The sequence below is a fragment of the Acipenser ruthenus genome, chromosome 5, assembly GCF_902713425.1.
Source record: "Acipenser ruthenus chromosome 5, fAciRut3.2 maternal haplotype, whole genome shotgun sequence".
NCBI lineage: Eukaryota > Metazoa > Chordata > Actinopteri > Acipenseriformes > Acipenseridae > Acipenser > Acipenser ruthenus.
Window position 1 is genome coordinate 22000813 of NC_081193.1, and position 16184 is coordinate 22016996.

At 38.5% G+C, this 16184-nt stretch overlaps 1 protein-coding gene across 1 annotated transcript in view; it reads right to left on the reverse strand.

Moving 5' to 3' along the window:
• Positions 1-4286: 4286 nt before the first annotated feature.
• Positions 4287-16184, reverse strand: part of LOC117403391 (ryanodine receptor 2) — a 276853-nt gene continuing 264955 nt past the window's right edge. Inside the window, exons 100-104 of the mRNA XM_059023822.1 lie at positions 15224-15380; positions 14812-14876; positions 8837-8937; positions 6093-6144; positions 4287-5482 (exon numbers count right to left, since the gene is read on the reverse strand). Of these exons, the coding sequence (XP_058879805.1) occupies positions 5387-5482; positions 6093-6144; positions 8837-8937; positions 14812-14876; positions 15224-15380 (471 nt within the window). The 3' untranslated portion in view covers positions 4287-5386. The remainder of the gene's footprint in view (positions 5483-6092; positions 6145-8836; positions 8938-14811; positions 14877-15223; positions 15381-16184) is intronic.

The following is a 16184-nucleotide window of genomic DNA, read 5'->3' on the forward strand; positions in this document are numbered from 1 at the left end:
ATGTATCACCTTGCAGTACAATAATGCGACAAAAACGGACTGAATGTTAATACCCGAAAATAATCTTTATATTTTTTTTTATAAAGTAGCCGGCGCAAATATAGTATTAGGCGGTGGATTGTGTCGATCGATGGCTTATTTTGACCCCCTGCATTCATTGTCACTATTTTTGCTTTGAAAATAATTGGTCATTTTTTTAGCAGTCATTTTTAACATTTTAGTCTCTCGAAGTGCTTAACACAGAAAACCCGCCCCTTCAACTCTCTGATTGGTTAAATGTTGTGTTAAGATGTAACAGCTGTCATGTGGTTCCAAGATTTTTTTTTCACCCAACAACGAGCAACTGATCTAGTCTGCTAGAAGTGCAATCAATCCTCATTGTTAAAGGCACAGTAGCATCTGCAAGACGGGCGGATCAAAAGGCCTGGGGAGAACCCTGCTGATTCTACCTGTCAAAAACAATGCGAGCATATCCTGAACCAGAATGGTAGACCGATCGTGCAAAAGCATCTGCAAAGTCACCAAATGTTATTGCATTGTTTGGCCTCCCCAGAGCAATGACCAGTGCTTGTCCATCTATTATGAGTGTGGCACCATTGGGGATTTCAATTGTTGCTGGACAATTGATGCCCTTGGTCAGCTCATCAACAAGCAGTGATTTCGGCCCAGTGTGGAGACTTCCATTAATTTCTGCTAGTGACAGCGGGACTGGAAGAAGCTCATGCTTTAGTATTTCATCTAAATCAACACGTCTGCCTGCTTCATATGCAATGACAAGTCTTTGTAGGATGGACCTGTCTGCTTTTAATATTTTGTCTTTTTGATCAGATGCTTTGGGAACATCGTAGGCATTTGAAAAAGTGAGTAACTTGTTTTTTGGCAAGTGATCGGAGAACCTTTTTAGTGGACTTCCATTTTCAGATAGAATAAGTCTGTCCCTAACACATTCTTCAACCTGCCTCTGTCCAGAGTCTTTTGCTTTAAGAAGCACATTTGTTATGTCCATTGTGACTTGATCTTTTGTTGCAATGTTTTCCAGTGTCTCACCCTGCATTCTGTGTTCTATTAACATGTCAAATCTCTTAAAGAGTTAAACAACTTGCTCTTCAGCTTCAGAGTCTTTGAGTCTACAGCTCATGTTTACTTCTTTGTCAGTCAGGGAGTCATCTAAAGTGAGACTATAAAGTTGCCTTGTGTCAGCTGCAATTTGTGCTTGCAGGTTGAAAAACAGAGCCCATCTGCTCAAAGCAGATACAGTCTTTGTTATTCCTACTATTCCTTCTCCTTTTTTGCCTGTTCTATTGAAACATTCCTGTCCCTGATCAGGATCTACTTGGTTGAATTTGGTCTTTCCCACCTTTACTACAACATTTTCCCTTTTGAATTGCTCAAGGACCTCATCAGGAAGTTGGTTCATCTCTGCAAGATAAATGACTCCCCGCTTCGCAAAATTTGTATGGTCATATCTGTGGAAATAGGGAAGCATGCAACGGAATGCTGACAAGTGCAGCTCCCGTAATCCCTCTCTTTGTGCTCTGATGAACATTAGTAATACTTTTACCATGTGTAGGTATTCCCACCACAATTTGAAGTTTGGATCTGCAGCACGGCTTTCACCAAACTGGGATAGCACATCTCTGAACCTGTGTTTACAGGATTGTAATTAGATGTTCCTCAAATTCTTCAATATCTGCTTTCCCAATACTTTGTTTGAATTCATGGTCTTCATTCTGCAGATATTCAAGAAACTGTGGTAGAAATATCTGCCACATGGCTTGGACTGTGATTGTGTATTGTTTTCTCATAGCCTTTGCCAGACGTTGTGTTTTCTGTCCTAGCAGGCCACTCTCAGTCCAAACCTCCAAAAGTCCTCTAGACTGCAAATGCTGGCCTATTGCCTTAATGAAGTTCACTGCAGTGTAAAGACCACCAAGTCTAGGAATCAGAAACTCTTGATACTTTTTATTGCAGTGTGAAGACCACCAAGTCTAGAGATCAGAAACTCTTGATACTCTTTATTGCAGTGCGAAGACCACCAAGTCTAGGAATCAGAAACTCTTGCTACTATTTATTGCAGTGTGAAGACCACCACATCTAGGGATCAGAAACTCTTGAGACTTGGTGAAGACCATCAAGTCTAGGGATCAGAAACTGTTGATACTCTTTATTGCAGTGTGAAGAGCACCAAGTCAAGGGATCAGAAACTATTGATACTCTATTTGCCCATTTAAGTTGCATCAACTTGCAGAACGAGTTTCATCTCCAGTAATAACTACATACTTCTTGCCGTACGTAAATTGCCTAATCAATATTTGTATTGCTGCCATTTTGAAAATAACTTTGACCATACTTAGAAACCCCTTTAAGACATGTTCATATAGTTTTAATTTTAGTTTTGATGGATTTGTGGATGCCTAAAATGTAGGAAAAGGCACTTAGATCATCATTCTATCCCAGTTAGTTCAGACGTTATAGAGGTATACAGTACAGTTGGCAGCCATTTTGTTTTTCCCCAATTTTGAGGGTCAAGAACACAAATTTTAGCTTAGTATACAGCATTTTTGGATTCAGAAGGTCAAATCATTAACACAAAATGCCTTATAACCCATTTTCCAGACTTCTTTTTAAGATGTGTGACCAGACTATAAAAAACAATAATACTGTTTGTGTATTTTATAATCTGACCCAGATTGTTGCGGAAAACTAGGATCCCTGGTTATCATGTGGAAGTCATGTTTTTTGGCTCAGAAAAGATGCTCAAGAACAGTGATTTTGGAAATAGCAGTGTGGCATTATGTAGCTGTTTGGGGGCATATGGATTATTATACAATGACCAAATACATTCAGAACAGCAAGGTGGGATAGTTTATGTTTTATCTTTCATGTAGTTCTGATGTACCCTTTAAAAAAGCAAAAAGTGTGTTGTCTTCTTTTTTGTGTTATTTACACAATTATGTACATCATTAAGTGATATGATTATTTTACGAAAGTACACTGTTGGTGAATTGATCTGAGTAGCAGGTGTTACAAGATGTCACATTAGTTTTACATACAATTACATTATTTTTTACACATTATTTTACATTGACACCGATGACACGCTATCTCTTCAGAGATGCCTCACAGCAAAAATAAGCCATGGGGGAAACAAATCAGTGTTTCTGAGCCTTGTCGTTGAATAAGGCTAGATACTAGGAACTGTATTCCTACATGCGAATTTTGATGATTCACATCAACAAAGTGACGCACAGGAAACGTGCCTACCAGCGCATATTTTTTACTGAGTCACACAACTCAGAATGTTCCAGAACTGTCAGCGGCCACAACAGAACAGACGCCTGATCTACGGCTCATTTTGAAGGTAATTGTCTCTGAAATTATAATTTAATACACATTTAGATTCAATATCTAAAATAAAAACTTTAATAGTATTTCAATTATTTTTTTCTTTTTCTTCAGACGGACAAGGACGAGAAGAGGCTTGTGCTGTTGACGGTACGCACACATCTTTATTCATTTGTTTATTTATTTGTTTGCTTGGACATCTGATGCACGCATATTCTTTTCAGTTGTTAAAAACTCAACTTTGTATTTCTATTTTTATAATTGGAAGTGTTCTAATTTGAATATAAAGTGCCTTTGTGTTTAACTATTATGCACAACAGTGTTTTAGTTATTGGATCTTCTGTTAAAAAAAACTAATGCTTGTTCTTTATTTTGAAAAATAAAATGTCAATGCATCGATTATCGTTGATTGATAATAGAATACGAAATTCGGGTGCCGACTGCACCACTAGTCAGTATACATGTATTTACTAAATAACTACTATGTAAATACACAGTAATTAGAGATACTTAATGTAAAGTGTTACCTATTTTCAGTATTCTTTGAGACAAAGTACCGAAACAGTTGTTTGACACCTGTACCCTTCAGTGCTAGCAGGCTCCATGTCTGCAGAAGCACAACCCCGAATCAGTGTGCCAATATGAGCCCTGGTGCTTACTGAGATGTCAGAACTGAAATTGGTTCTGAATCATAAATCATACCTCAGTCAAGGACTCTCAATAATATAACATGCGGAGGATTTTCAAAAGGACACAAATAGCATAAGCATAACCTCTTATTCTTAGTGTTTCATTTCCAATATTGCCTTTTTTGTTTTGTTAGTTACCTGTCTATTGTTCTGCAAAGATTTTACAGTGGTTTATTAGAGTCAATCAACAGTCACATTAATTAATATTCTGCCAAAGTAGGACTTGTTACGATACTAAATGCACCAAATCACTTTTATTCTGAATGTTTTATTTGCAAAGATTGGCATTACAATTGAAAACAATTCAAAATGTAGTATTCTACACATTGTTGCTTTACAATGGTGTCTGATGAAATCCCTGAATGGGTATTGCTTCAGCTTCAATCAAAATGAGTCAACAAATAATCCCTAACTACACTATTTAATACACAAAATGAATAGACAACAATCCTATTTTATACCATTATGCATTCTTGGCTGATGACATGGTTTTGGAATTTACAATAAAGCCCACAACACTTTGTTACTATAGATATCAATAATCTTAAACCTAGAAAACATTTTGTGTGACATAGATCAATTTGCATCTTTTTTTGTTAAACTTGCATAATAAACATGCAATGAAACATCTTATTTAAAGATTTTTTGATTGACTCTTTTATACAAAGATCAACTCTGTTGCTGTATTGCATAAGAGCATTACCAAAAATCAGAAACAGCTAAAGAACTAGAAAGTGATGACTGAGCTTGATATGGATTGCTTACATTTGTCCTGAGACACAGACACACACTCAAACACTCTCTCTCACACACACACACACACACACTTGACAGCAGTTCAACAGAAGGTCTATACTTCCAACAATAATTGGTTTTGTGTCAGTCATGCTCTCAACCCCTTTCACTTGCATAGCTCAACCCACGCTTAGTAAGGCACTATTTCCCCATCGCTGCCCTCTGTCTATTAACAGATCCCCACTCTACACTACAAAATATACAATCCCATTCCTGATGAAGAAATAAAGAAACTTAGGATGAGCAAGATAATTGCCTTTTTTTTATACATGTGCTCTCAAAATAAAGATAACATTTGCTATAAGTCTCCATAGACAGTTTCAAATCAATGTGTTTTTTTGTGATTTTTTGATTTTGCTTTTCAAAGTGAGTTTTCTTTTAAGCAGATGTATAGATGAAGCATAAAGTCATCAAAACACAGCTCTTGTGCTCCAAAAGCACACAGTGTACGATATAGAGGTATTAGATATATATACAAAGTCCAAAACGCATTCAAAGGAAGTTTGAAGGTGATGTTCCTTCTTTGTGTTGCTGTAAGAAAGAGTAAAAGTCTGTATTCAGTTCAGCTGGTCTTCATACTGTTTGCGAAAGCAGTCTCCAGCTGGAAAGAATTCCCAGCAGCGTTCCTGGTACATTTTCCAAACATATGATTCCTGTCAGGAAGACAATAACAACAGTGAGCTTTAAGCCCAAACAGCATGTGGCAAACTTTAGAAGAAAATTACAGGTTTTTACATTATACACAGGGCTTCTGAGTGTTTTACCCTGACTTTTATACTCTCCGTTAAGAATTCAATTGATGCTTGCTACGCCATTCGTGTATCTCAATCACAACTGAGAAATGTGTTAATAGTAAAATGTATTTAATTTATGTTTTCTTTCTGTGAAACAACTAAATGGGATTTTAAATGGACAAGCAGAACGAACAAACGAGATCGCAACATGTTAATAAGCAACTAATTTTTATTAAAGTTATAATGAAAAATAAAAGTATTTTATGCTGGACACACTTTATTACAATTATGTATAACTGTATTTACATGAAAAAACACGTAAATGAAATACATTTTACTGTTAACCTGTTTCTCAGTTGTGATTGAGATACGCCGATGGCTTAACAAGCATCAATTATAAATTGTTAAAGGAAAGTATAAAAGTCAGGGAAAAACACAGAAAATCAGAAGCCCTAATTATACATTATACAGTAATTTTAACACACATTCAAAAGTGTCATAGAATGTGTTGATACATGAATGAAGATACCTGGCCTGTGTGCTCTGTTTCGTCCTTGTTAATGAGATACATCACGAAAAAACTGCAAGTAAAAAAAAGGATAAAAAATGACAGTATCATTAAAACATGTCTTGTAATAAAGACGATAGCACAAATATAAACTTGTCTTTGAAAAGGGTTCTGCAACATCATAAAAAGTAATTACACTGTATGGCTTAAATGCTACCTCACAGCTGTAACCAGGGGTGCAAATATGGCGCTATGGCGCTAGAATCTAACGCCAATAGACATGTTTAATCAAAAGAAAGTAAAAATTGTATTTCATAGTAACCATTGATGATGGTAGTTTCTCACTGGGTCTGGACTACTCACATGACTCACCCACACTCATCCACATACACAGGACAGAGAAGGTTTGTGTCGTGTGAAAATGTGGTAGCAAACATATCGCAGCACACTTTTACACAGTTATCAATTACATCTTTGTTCAGCAAGTCAAAAAGGTATGCTTAGATGCTTATAATCACAGATGTATGTAAAAACCAAATCAGTTGTTGCAGCTAATGTAAATCTAATCCATTAATACAATTCAGCGTAGTTGAATATATGAGCTATTGTTAATATGTTGAAAGTTGGGCTACTCAGATCTGCTGTCTTAGGTTTCTTAATATAGCAAGTTTGGTATTAAGCGATTAGATGTATGCATTAAGGCCCGAGAGGGTGTCCATATATGTCGAATATACAGACGCCTCGGGCGTTGAAGGACAAGACAAAGTTGAGTGCCTCCAATCCCCAAGAAGTCTGTATATTCAAACGTATACGGACACCCTGAAGGGCCTTATTGCAATTATAACCCAGGTAAAACAGTGGATTTGAAAAAAAAAGCATAAACCATGTTTTGGGCAAAAAATTATTTGTTTTTTATTAAATATCCTTACATTAATAAAGTAGTCTCATTTATAACTTTGAACTACACACTAAGTAAAGCTGAGTAAATTATTTTAATTGAAACATGCAAAGGAAAGTACATCTTTATTTTTGATATTGTATACATTGCCATTGAAAAGATACACGGAGGACGGAGGGGACGGAGTTGAGACGGCACTGAGTTATTTTTGCAGACACTGAGGAGAACAGATGGGAGGAATAAAAATAAATTCAATGGTCTTGGATTTCAGTAATTTTTCAGTCTGTCGGAGAGGGGTGGATAATGTGCAAAAGCGTCTTTTTGTGTTTTTCTGTAGCATTTCAAACCGCTAAAAATACATTATTTGAAGTGACAAAGTCGAGTATAAAGACAGCGATTTATTTTATTTGGTATTTTTTTCTGTTTTTCTATCTTCCAGTTCATTTAATTGTTCTTCATCCAAATTGGCATGTCTATTTACTACTTTTTTGCTAGTAATTTGTCAGTGTTATAGTTACTGCACATCTGTAACTGTAAACAAGATGGCTACCGGTACTTTAAATTCTGTGAGACAGCGCAGTGATTTCGAATATGTGACAAGGTTCCAACTATCCGTATCCATCCAATATACGGACAGCTGGAACCTTGTTCAACCAGTCACACTGCTTGTTTCACGTTCCACTGCCAGCCCTGGATTATAAATATAAATACACAGCACGATTGTTTCTAATACCATTGATCATTTTGTTTATTAGATTTTTTTTTTTACCCAGTAAAATACTGAATGGAATAATAACAATACCACTACTACGACTACTAACAACAACAACAACAACAACAACAATTAAACTACATCTACCCAGATCTAAAATACCCTCTTTTTAAGTACATGTTTGTTTATGACTTATTTTTCTTCTAAGAAAAAATTAAAATAATATTACATGCTGCTATGAGTTTTGCCATGGATGAGAGAGATGTGGCAGAAATTCCTTTTTACAAAATATAAAACAGGTAAACTGATTACAAACATGGGTGTGATTAGATATGGGGTTTAGTTTAGCACCAGTTTTCTAAATGAGTTGCACCCCTGGCTGTAACCCACGTATCAGGCCAGGAGGACAGAAGATCAATGTTTGGCATCTGTTTCCTCAGTCTGTTTTCACCCAGTTAACCTTAACAGTGGATTTTGTAAAGCTATTGAACACTGGAGGACTGAGTTCAGCCTGATTAATCTCTGCCAGGCCTCGTCTGGTGCCTGACTGGTAGGGAAAGCTGTGGCGCAATGAGGCGAACCAACACCAGTCTATTTCTTCCTCTCCCTAGCCCATTGAAGCCTAAAGACCAATTAAGTATTCCCTTTGGCCTAGTTCATAAACTCAGCACAACCAGGATTTAAACCAGTGAGCTCCTGATTGCAACTGGAGATCTTAAAATAATCGTGGAACGTGCCTGTCAGTATATAAGATCAAACTCCATGTTGCTCAATGCTTTAGAGTCTAGGCTGCATATTTGTCATGGCCAACAGACTAAATCGTAGAATAGCAGCAATCTTCTACAAAACAACACCTTTGAGAACTTTAGATTTTAAATTTAAAATATCCCTGCAGGCACCGGTTTCTAGATCTCCCCTGCCATTTCCACCTGCACGCTGGTTTCCTAATCCATTTGCTAGTTATTTTATTGTTCTGAGCTCCACATCAGTAGTAGGCATCTCGGGTTCCGCCATGCCCCCTGACAAGCTACATAACGCAGTCTCAGCACACACAGTCCATTAGTCTTTCTCCTAACTTTCACACGACTGATTAAATACTGGCAGAGCTAAATTGCTGCAAAATCTGACTGACACATGAGCACTTTCTTTACTTACAGATAGTTTGCCAAGTTGTGCTCCTGCAGTGTGTGAGTTTCAAAGCCATGGGGTACTGTGTCAAAGTAGTCATTGCCAATCCCACAGATGAAGCATTTGGTCTGCAAGAAAAAAAAAAAATCTAATACTATTAGCAATCTTGAACTGTACATCAAAACTACTACTGTAGAAAAAATGTATAATAAAACACACTAGAATTTCATCATCTGGATATTTCTACGAGGTTTTTAGAAAAAATGAAATCATAATTAATTGAGAGCTAATGTTTTCTGTAGTTAGTTTACATAAACATTGATTTCCGTCCACAAATGCGTCGGGACTATGAAGAACACTCTTTAGAAAACCTGCTAAGAAAATACAAATACCTTAAATGGACACCAAATTATTTGTATTATTATTATTATTGGGTCATTCCATACCAACCGGGTACAAAGTGGTGTGCTTCCCTGGAGCCGGTGATAGCTAGGGGTCGTCATACCTGGCATTAAGGAGAGGGTGGTTCTCTTCACCCTGTTCTTGAGAGACGAACATGACCTGCACATCAGTTACGTGTCCTTTCGCCCATTCACACAGCTGGTAAGGGGTAAGAATGATGTTGCCTTGAAGACTAGCTCGTGCTGCTCTTGCCTTAATAGTAACTCCCACACCATCACACTGACTTTTTTCTGTGTGGTGATACCGAATTCTTGCTGATGAAAGTAAGGAATATAACATTGTCAACTGTATCCAGACTTTCCAGACATCAAAGTATTCCTCTAGGGGTTGATGGCCAGGACATGCTTCACAAGTGCCTGTCATTCAAGCTTCTTCCTCAAGGGATCACAGTCTTACCAAGCAAGCTTTTGTAGTCCTCCTGAACACCACATGCTTTAAACATCAACTTTGCATTCTGATGGTACGTACAGACGCACATGGAGTGAGTCCCAGAAACTCAATGCAGTATGCATCGCTTAGGCCGCAGAGCTGCAAATGACAACAACCCAGTCTTCTTGTAGGGGTATCGCTCTTGGAAGGTACGATGGGCCTCGCGAAGGTTGACAAGCATTAAGTGCTTCGGTTTCTTCACTTTCTCTCCATTGATACGCACGGTTACCAGCTGTTTTGCCCCTGGACATACGCGACTCACTTCTTGCTCTTCATAGAAAACTCGAAAGCAGTCTTTCAAGTATTTTGTCAAAGTCCAACAATGTTTATGGTCAGGCTTCGCCATCAAACCCTTTTCCTTTTTTTAGCTTACATGCCAGCTTGACTTGATGAACTGACATGGAAAAAAAAAGATTCTGTTTTTTTCTGGGAACATGACTCAGGTGCCAGTCAAAATCTGGACCTGAATCCTTCGAAGTAGTCGAAGAAAAGGTGTTTTTGAGGTTCTGAAGCACATCACCGTCTGGCACACTTGGAACATACACTGGATTGGCTGTACTAGTTGAGTTGATTTCTCCAACACCAAAAACTTTTGAAACCTTAGCTGCTGTTGTAAAAGAAATCTTCTTTAACTTACGTTTACCGTAAGCCTCACGGCGTTCAACAGGAACTTTCCACTTGCAAGAGACTCGTTCAGAGCATCCTCATCAATGAAGAAAACGGATGATGAAGCCGAGCTTTCTTCACCAGATGTGCTTTGCACTTGCTCATGCTGCTCCTGCTTGCTTTCCTTAAACTGGTTTTGCACTTTGGGATCGTTTATCCGGATGACACATTGAGGACAGAGCTTGTGTCTCGGAAGTAGTTTAAACATTGGGAGGTCTTCCGTCTGTTTCAGAGCAATAACTTTGATGCCTTTATAACTGATCCCTGTGTCTTGTGGCTTTCAGTGGGATCAGCACACCACTTTGGAACTATGAGATGCTTTTACTTATCAAGAAAAACTTGAAGATGGTACAGGCATATATTCACTGGATCACCTTCTCCAGAGAACCTCAGCCACAGCAGCTTTTGTTCATCTTCAGAGAATTCGACCAAAGGTGTCAGTTAATCAGGGACTTTTGAATTAGGTTGAAGATAAGTCCTTTTGTGGCACTCATCTCAATAACGGAAAGAGCAATTCTCCATCTCTGTCAGATATGGCGGGATCCCTTTAAAGAGAAATCTGTCGGCTTAAACTGACTTAAACTGTTTATAATTTCTATTAATATTCCAAAAGATATGAAACAAAATTATCAAATACGGTTAAATGTTTTATTTCAACAAAACACAAAATAAACAATGGCTCAGGGGCCAAAAGCAAACTAAAAAATGGCAGCAACTTGGCAGTGTTCTGTCCTGTCTAAGTAAGCATGTCATAAAGATCATGACATGGTTAACCCCCCAAGCACCTAAAGCTTGCCAAGATTATCTATTTTTTTTGTTTTCTATCAGTTTGTAGTTTTTCAAATGCAGTGAAGCTTTGGTAGTTTCAAATGTGTCACTGTAACAAAGAAAGCTAAGTTCCACACGCAAGTCATAACCTCTCAGCTCCAAGCTAGTGCCACTGGAAGCACACCCTGTCACTTTTAATCTAGATCCAACCCCAGATAACGCAAGATTGAAGAATAACGCCAGTTCGGTTAGGACTATGTGGTACTGTAGCCTCCTCAAAATGGCCATAAGCAATGCTTGAATGCATGACAAATGCAAATTAAAAAATCTGCCAAAAATCCAAAATCCGCAAATACTAAAATGTTTTGCTTGATTCTTGTAGATCTCATCAACATCTATCCAAAAATATTTTTGGGCGATTTCTTGGAGCCCCCCCACGTGAGTTATTTCAGCCTAAACCAAAAGTGCTTCACAAAATTTGGAAGAGTGGTTCCTAAGGTTCTTACAGCAATACTAACATTTTAGGACCCTGTGACAAAGAGAGAAAGAGTCTAAGCTGTAAATCTCCCTACTGACCAGAAGGGCGCTGTGTAAGGTGGACGATACACTTCCCCGTAGACTGGTCTACAGTGGGCGGAAACCAGAAGTCAGCCATCTTGGCGGAAGCATGTAGTGGCACGTAACAGAAACGAATCCCTTGCGATCAGCTACGGGGCAGGCAGCAATTGGAGAAAGCCTGGCGCTGGGCTGATTACAGGGAGGAGTTGGGTAATACAAAGGGGACGCTGCTATGCGAGCACTGCCCCTTAGTTTTGATAATCGGGCCGGAGCCTGCATTTGTTTTGTTTTTGTTTCTGTTGTTGTAGAGGAGTAGGACGGAGCTGCAGCCATGGAGCCAGCACTAACCCCCGATTCACTGTTTTCACTGCACAGCACAGAACAGCACATCAAAGCACCACTTGCAAAAAGGACACATACACCAAAAGCACAGTTTCGTGCACTGAGGATTGTGGTACGGGAGTGTTTTTGTTTGGTGTGTTTTGTTTGGGACTGCAACCCGCCATCTTTGCTTCCCCTAAACCTTCTTTTTGTTTGAAAAACCTTTTGTTTTGTGAAATTAAATAAACACGGATGTTTTGGGGAGTAAACCATTGTTGCTGTTTAATCATTTACCACATACCACTCACCATCCTTGGCACAGACCTGCATCCCCTACAGGGTAAAGGGTTGGGCTGAAGTTCGAATAAAACCACTTACCCCTCGTCTGCAAATTTGCCAAGAGTGAGTTAGGTGCTCCTGTTTTTTTTCTCTCGAAAGCCCTATTCATTACAAGTCGAACAAGCTGCTACACATGATGGTAGCATCTAAGTTGAGCCCAGGGTGATTTTTCTGGTCAGGGTCACTTTTTCACTTTAGGGTGACTTTTACAGCTCGAAGGGGAAATTAAAAAAAAAATTAACATTTCTGAACTCAGCGGGCCCGAAAACCCCCAGGTGAATTTTTCTAGCAAAATCTGAGCTGGTCGGGCACCAAAATGCCCCTTTTCTGGTTGAGTTGGCGTCGAATAACCCTATTATGAGAAAGCAAGAAGACATCTGCTTAAAACAAATACAAACTGAAGCTCTTTAGTCCACATTACCAATGTGTAATAAAAACAAGTGCTACTGGTTAGCTGGCTCCAAAGAGGGCACCTGGATAATCCGTGAACATTTCGCAAAATCAAAGCCATGGCAAACAATAAATCAATTCAATTATTTATTATTGCATCCAGCGCTCCAGATAATGTTTTGGGTTATTGAGTGATTTACTCTCCAATGTATTTTGAGTGAGTAAAATATAACATTATCAATAAATAAATACTCTACATACTTGAATGCTAACTTGGGTATGCGTTATCTACAGCCTTACACTTTAACTAAAATGTTACTTTGAACTACTGTACAAAAACTTGGTCTTACAATAAAAACAACAATTATTCTTATTTGCTTTATTGACCACAAACAATATTGCTGTGAAGCAAATTAGCACAGACACGTAACTTTTTTTTTTTATTCCAATGCTGCAGGTGGAATATACTTAATAAAAGGCCTGTATGCATAGACTATATATTTATAAATAAAACGACAATATTGTATTCCTTATTGATCGCCTTGCTATAGGAATATAAAGCATCCAGACTCTCTCCAAACACAGAATATTGTATTTATTACATAGATTTACCTTCTAAATTCGGTTGACAGATAGGTAAATTGGTAGGTTAAGTTGAGGGGCACTAAGACGGCGCAGAGACACACAGAATCCCAAGAATCCAGTTGCTTATTTACCAGTCACAAACACGCATTACAAATGAGTGGATTCAACCATACTTTATTTTTTATTTTCATTTTTCATTTAGTTTGAAAAAAAAAAAATTGCACATTTTATCATATCAAGCAAAACAGTGATTGGAAATGCAAAACACCCAATGTATTCTTCAGTGGGCTTTGCTGCTTCCTTGTAATTTTCAGGACGTCTAGTTATAAATTAACAGATAATCTATATAGGAAATAATAACCTGCAATCCTTTTGGAACCTTAGTCAGCTAATTCATTTTAATGATGACTGCTATAACTAGTGATTTGCTTAGAAAAAGATGCCTGCTAGCAATACAGTAACAGTGCTAAAGTGCTTTACTCTTTGCAATGATTTTTTTTAAAGGACAAAAATCCATGTTATTGTTACAAAATGAGATGCAGACAACTTGAGCGTTTAAGATATCCTTTTTTTTTTCTTAGAAATTTAGTCGTTGCCAATTATTTGTATTATTTTCTCCCAATTATTTTATTAAGCTCAGCTCACCGCTACCACCCCTGCGCTGACTCAGGAGGGCGAAGACGAACACACACTGTCCTCTGAAGCGGTTGTGCCCTCAGCCAACCGCTTTTTTTTCACACTGCGGACTCACCATGCAGCCGCCTCAGCGCTACAACATCGGAGAACAACACAGCTCTCGGGCAGCTTACAGGCAAGCACGCAGGCGCCCGGCCAGACTACAGGGGTCGCTGGTGCGTGGTGAGTTGAGGACACCCTGGCCGACCTAACCCTCCCTCCTCCCGGGCGACGCTCGGCCAATTGAGCACCGTCCCCTGGGAGCTCCCGTCCTTGGTCGGCAAAGGAATAGCCAGGACTCGAACTCGCGACGTCCAGACTATAGGGCACAACCTGCACTCTAGGCAAGTGCTTTTACTGGATGCGCCACTTGGGAGCCCTGCGTTTAAGATATCTTGAGATGAGATATATCATTTAGTTATTGTAGCAAGTTATATGACTGAAATGATGACAACGTTTTGAAATGCAATCATTGCTTCATTACCAGCTTCCAATACCTATTATGCATCTCTTGTGAAGACAGTGAATTTCATAAAATCCAGAAGAGAATAAAGTGTTCACCAAAAATGTTCTCTTGGATGAAATAGTAAATGATGTAATATGTGTATTTATTTGCATTTATAATAATGCTTTAAAATAAAACCCAGAACACACTCCTGGGTGAAATGACAAAGGAACAGACTTCCTGGAAGGCACAGTCAACTTTCTTTAACCTAGTGTAGTACCGGATGTCTGCTTTAAAATTAAAATACATGTTTGCTATTGCGGATACAAATGTACAGCAAATACATGCAGAATATCATTCTCACCTCCATATCTTCTTTGACTTGTTCCTGTTGGTCTCGTAATTCACCAAAGGCATCAATAATTAAACCTGACAAAAATGAGATGTTATCTTTCAATCCAAAGCAAATGAACTACAAACTACCAGAAGAACTACTAAAATACCAGAAGAAATGCCCAAGATGGAATAACAGGGGTCCTTTAGGTCCAGTCTGATGTACCCGGGGGGGGGGGGGGGGTGCTGGTGGTGGTGGTGGTTGGTGTAGCTTGCATAGTGCCCCTGTCCTTAGTTACTCACTTTTTCAGTGTATCTTCTCTGCATAAATATTGCACATCCAGATTCATACTTGCTATGAATATGGATGTGGGAGTGTGGTATGCCAGCCATATGTGTTAACCACTGGGAAATAGTCCACATGGTCTCTGAAATACACTTACCTTGAATGATGGCCAGCAGAATGACAATTACAAAGAAGAAGAAGGTGATGTCAAAAATGATCCTATAGATCTCATACTCGTCTCCTGCTGGGTCTTCGATCTCATCACCAATGCCACCGCCAGCACGGACGCCCACGTACATGTGAAACATGTAACACTGGAAACAAGAGAATTATATCAGTGAGCCATTTTAGTTCTGGATCCCTTCAAGAACTGCCGGATGAGTTGAAGAGCTTGGTGAAAAGAACACAGCACGACCTTCAAGTCGTAGTTGACAAATGATATTCCCCAGACATTTGCAAGAAGTAGTGACTAGCACCTTGAAATCCATCTGAGCAATGTGAAACAAACTGGAACCTCTACGAGCTCAGCAAAGTGAGAGACACAGAGCAATTATATTTTAGTCCATTAATAAAACATGATTGTGGGATACTGAAGCTTTAGCTAATATTGTGTTCATCCAGATTGTTTATCTGCAGGATGTCAGTTCACACTGTGTGCAATTACAATATGTAACATTAAAAACAACATGCTATTGGAAAATGGAACTGTGGTAGATGTCAACACTTTATTCTAAGTTACTATAGACTTTATCTTCTCATGGTTTTCTTAGGCAGATGGTCTGGTACAGAAGTTTACAAATGAGGAGCATTGAGAATATCCATGGAAGAAAACAGAATCTGAAATCAATGTTGGAAAATAACAAGACGACCCAGAAAATTGCACATGAAGAAAAGAATATCTACATTTATACCACAAACGTGGGTATATCTAGCGTGGGAACACTGGCCCTGAGTAACTACTGTACCAACGTCACATTTAAAAAAAACAAAAAAAAACACCTCTTATAGTTAGTGTCACTTATACGTTTTTATTTTAGATTTTTTTTTCCCCATTTTTTGAACTTGTTTCTCCTCAGGAGATAAGGCAAAACCAAATAGGTCTATCGCATGTGATGCCA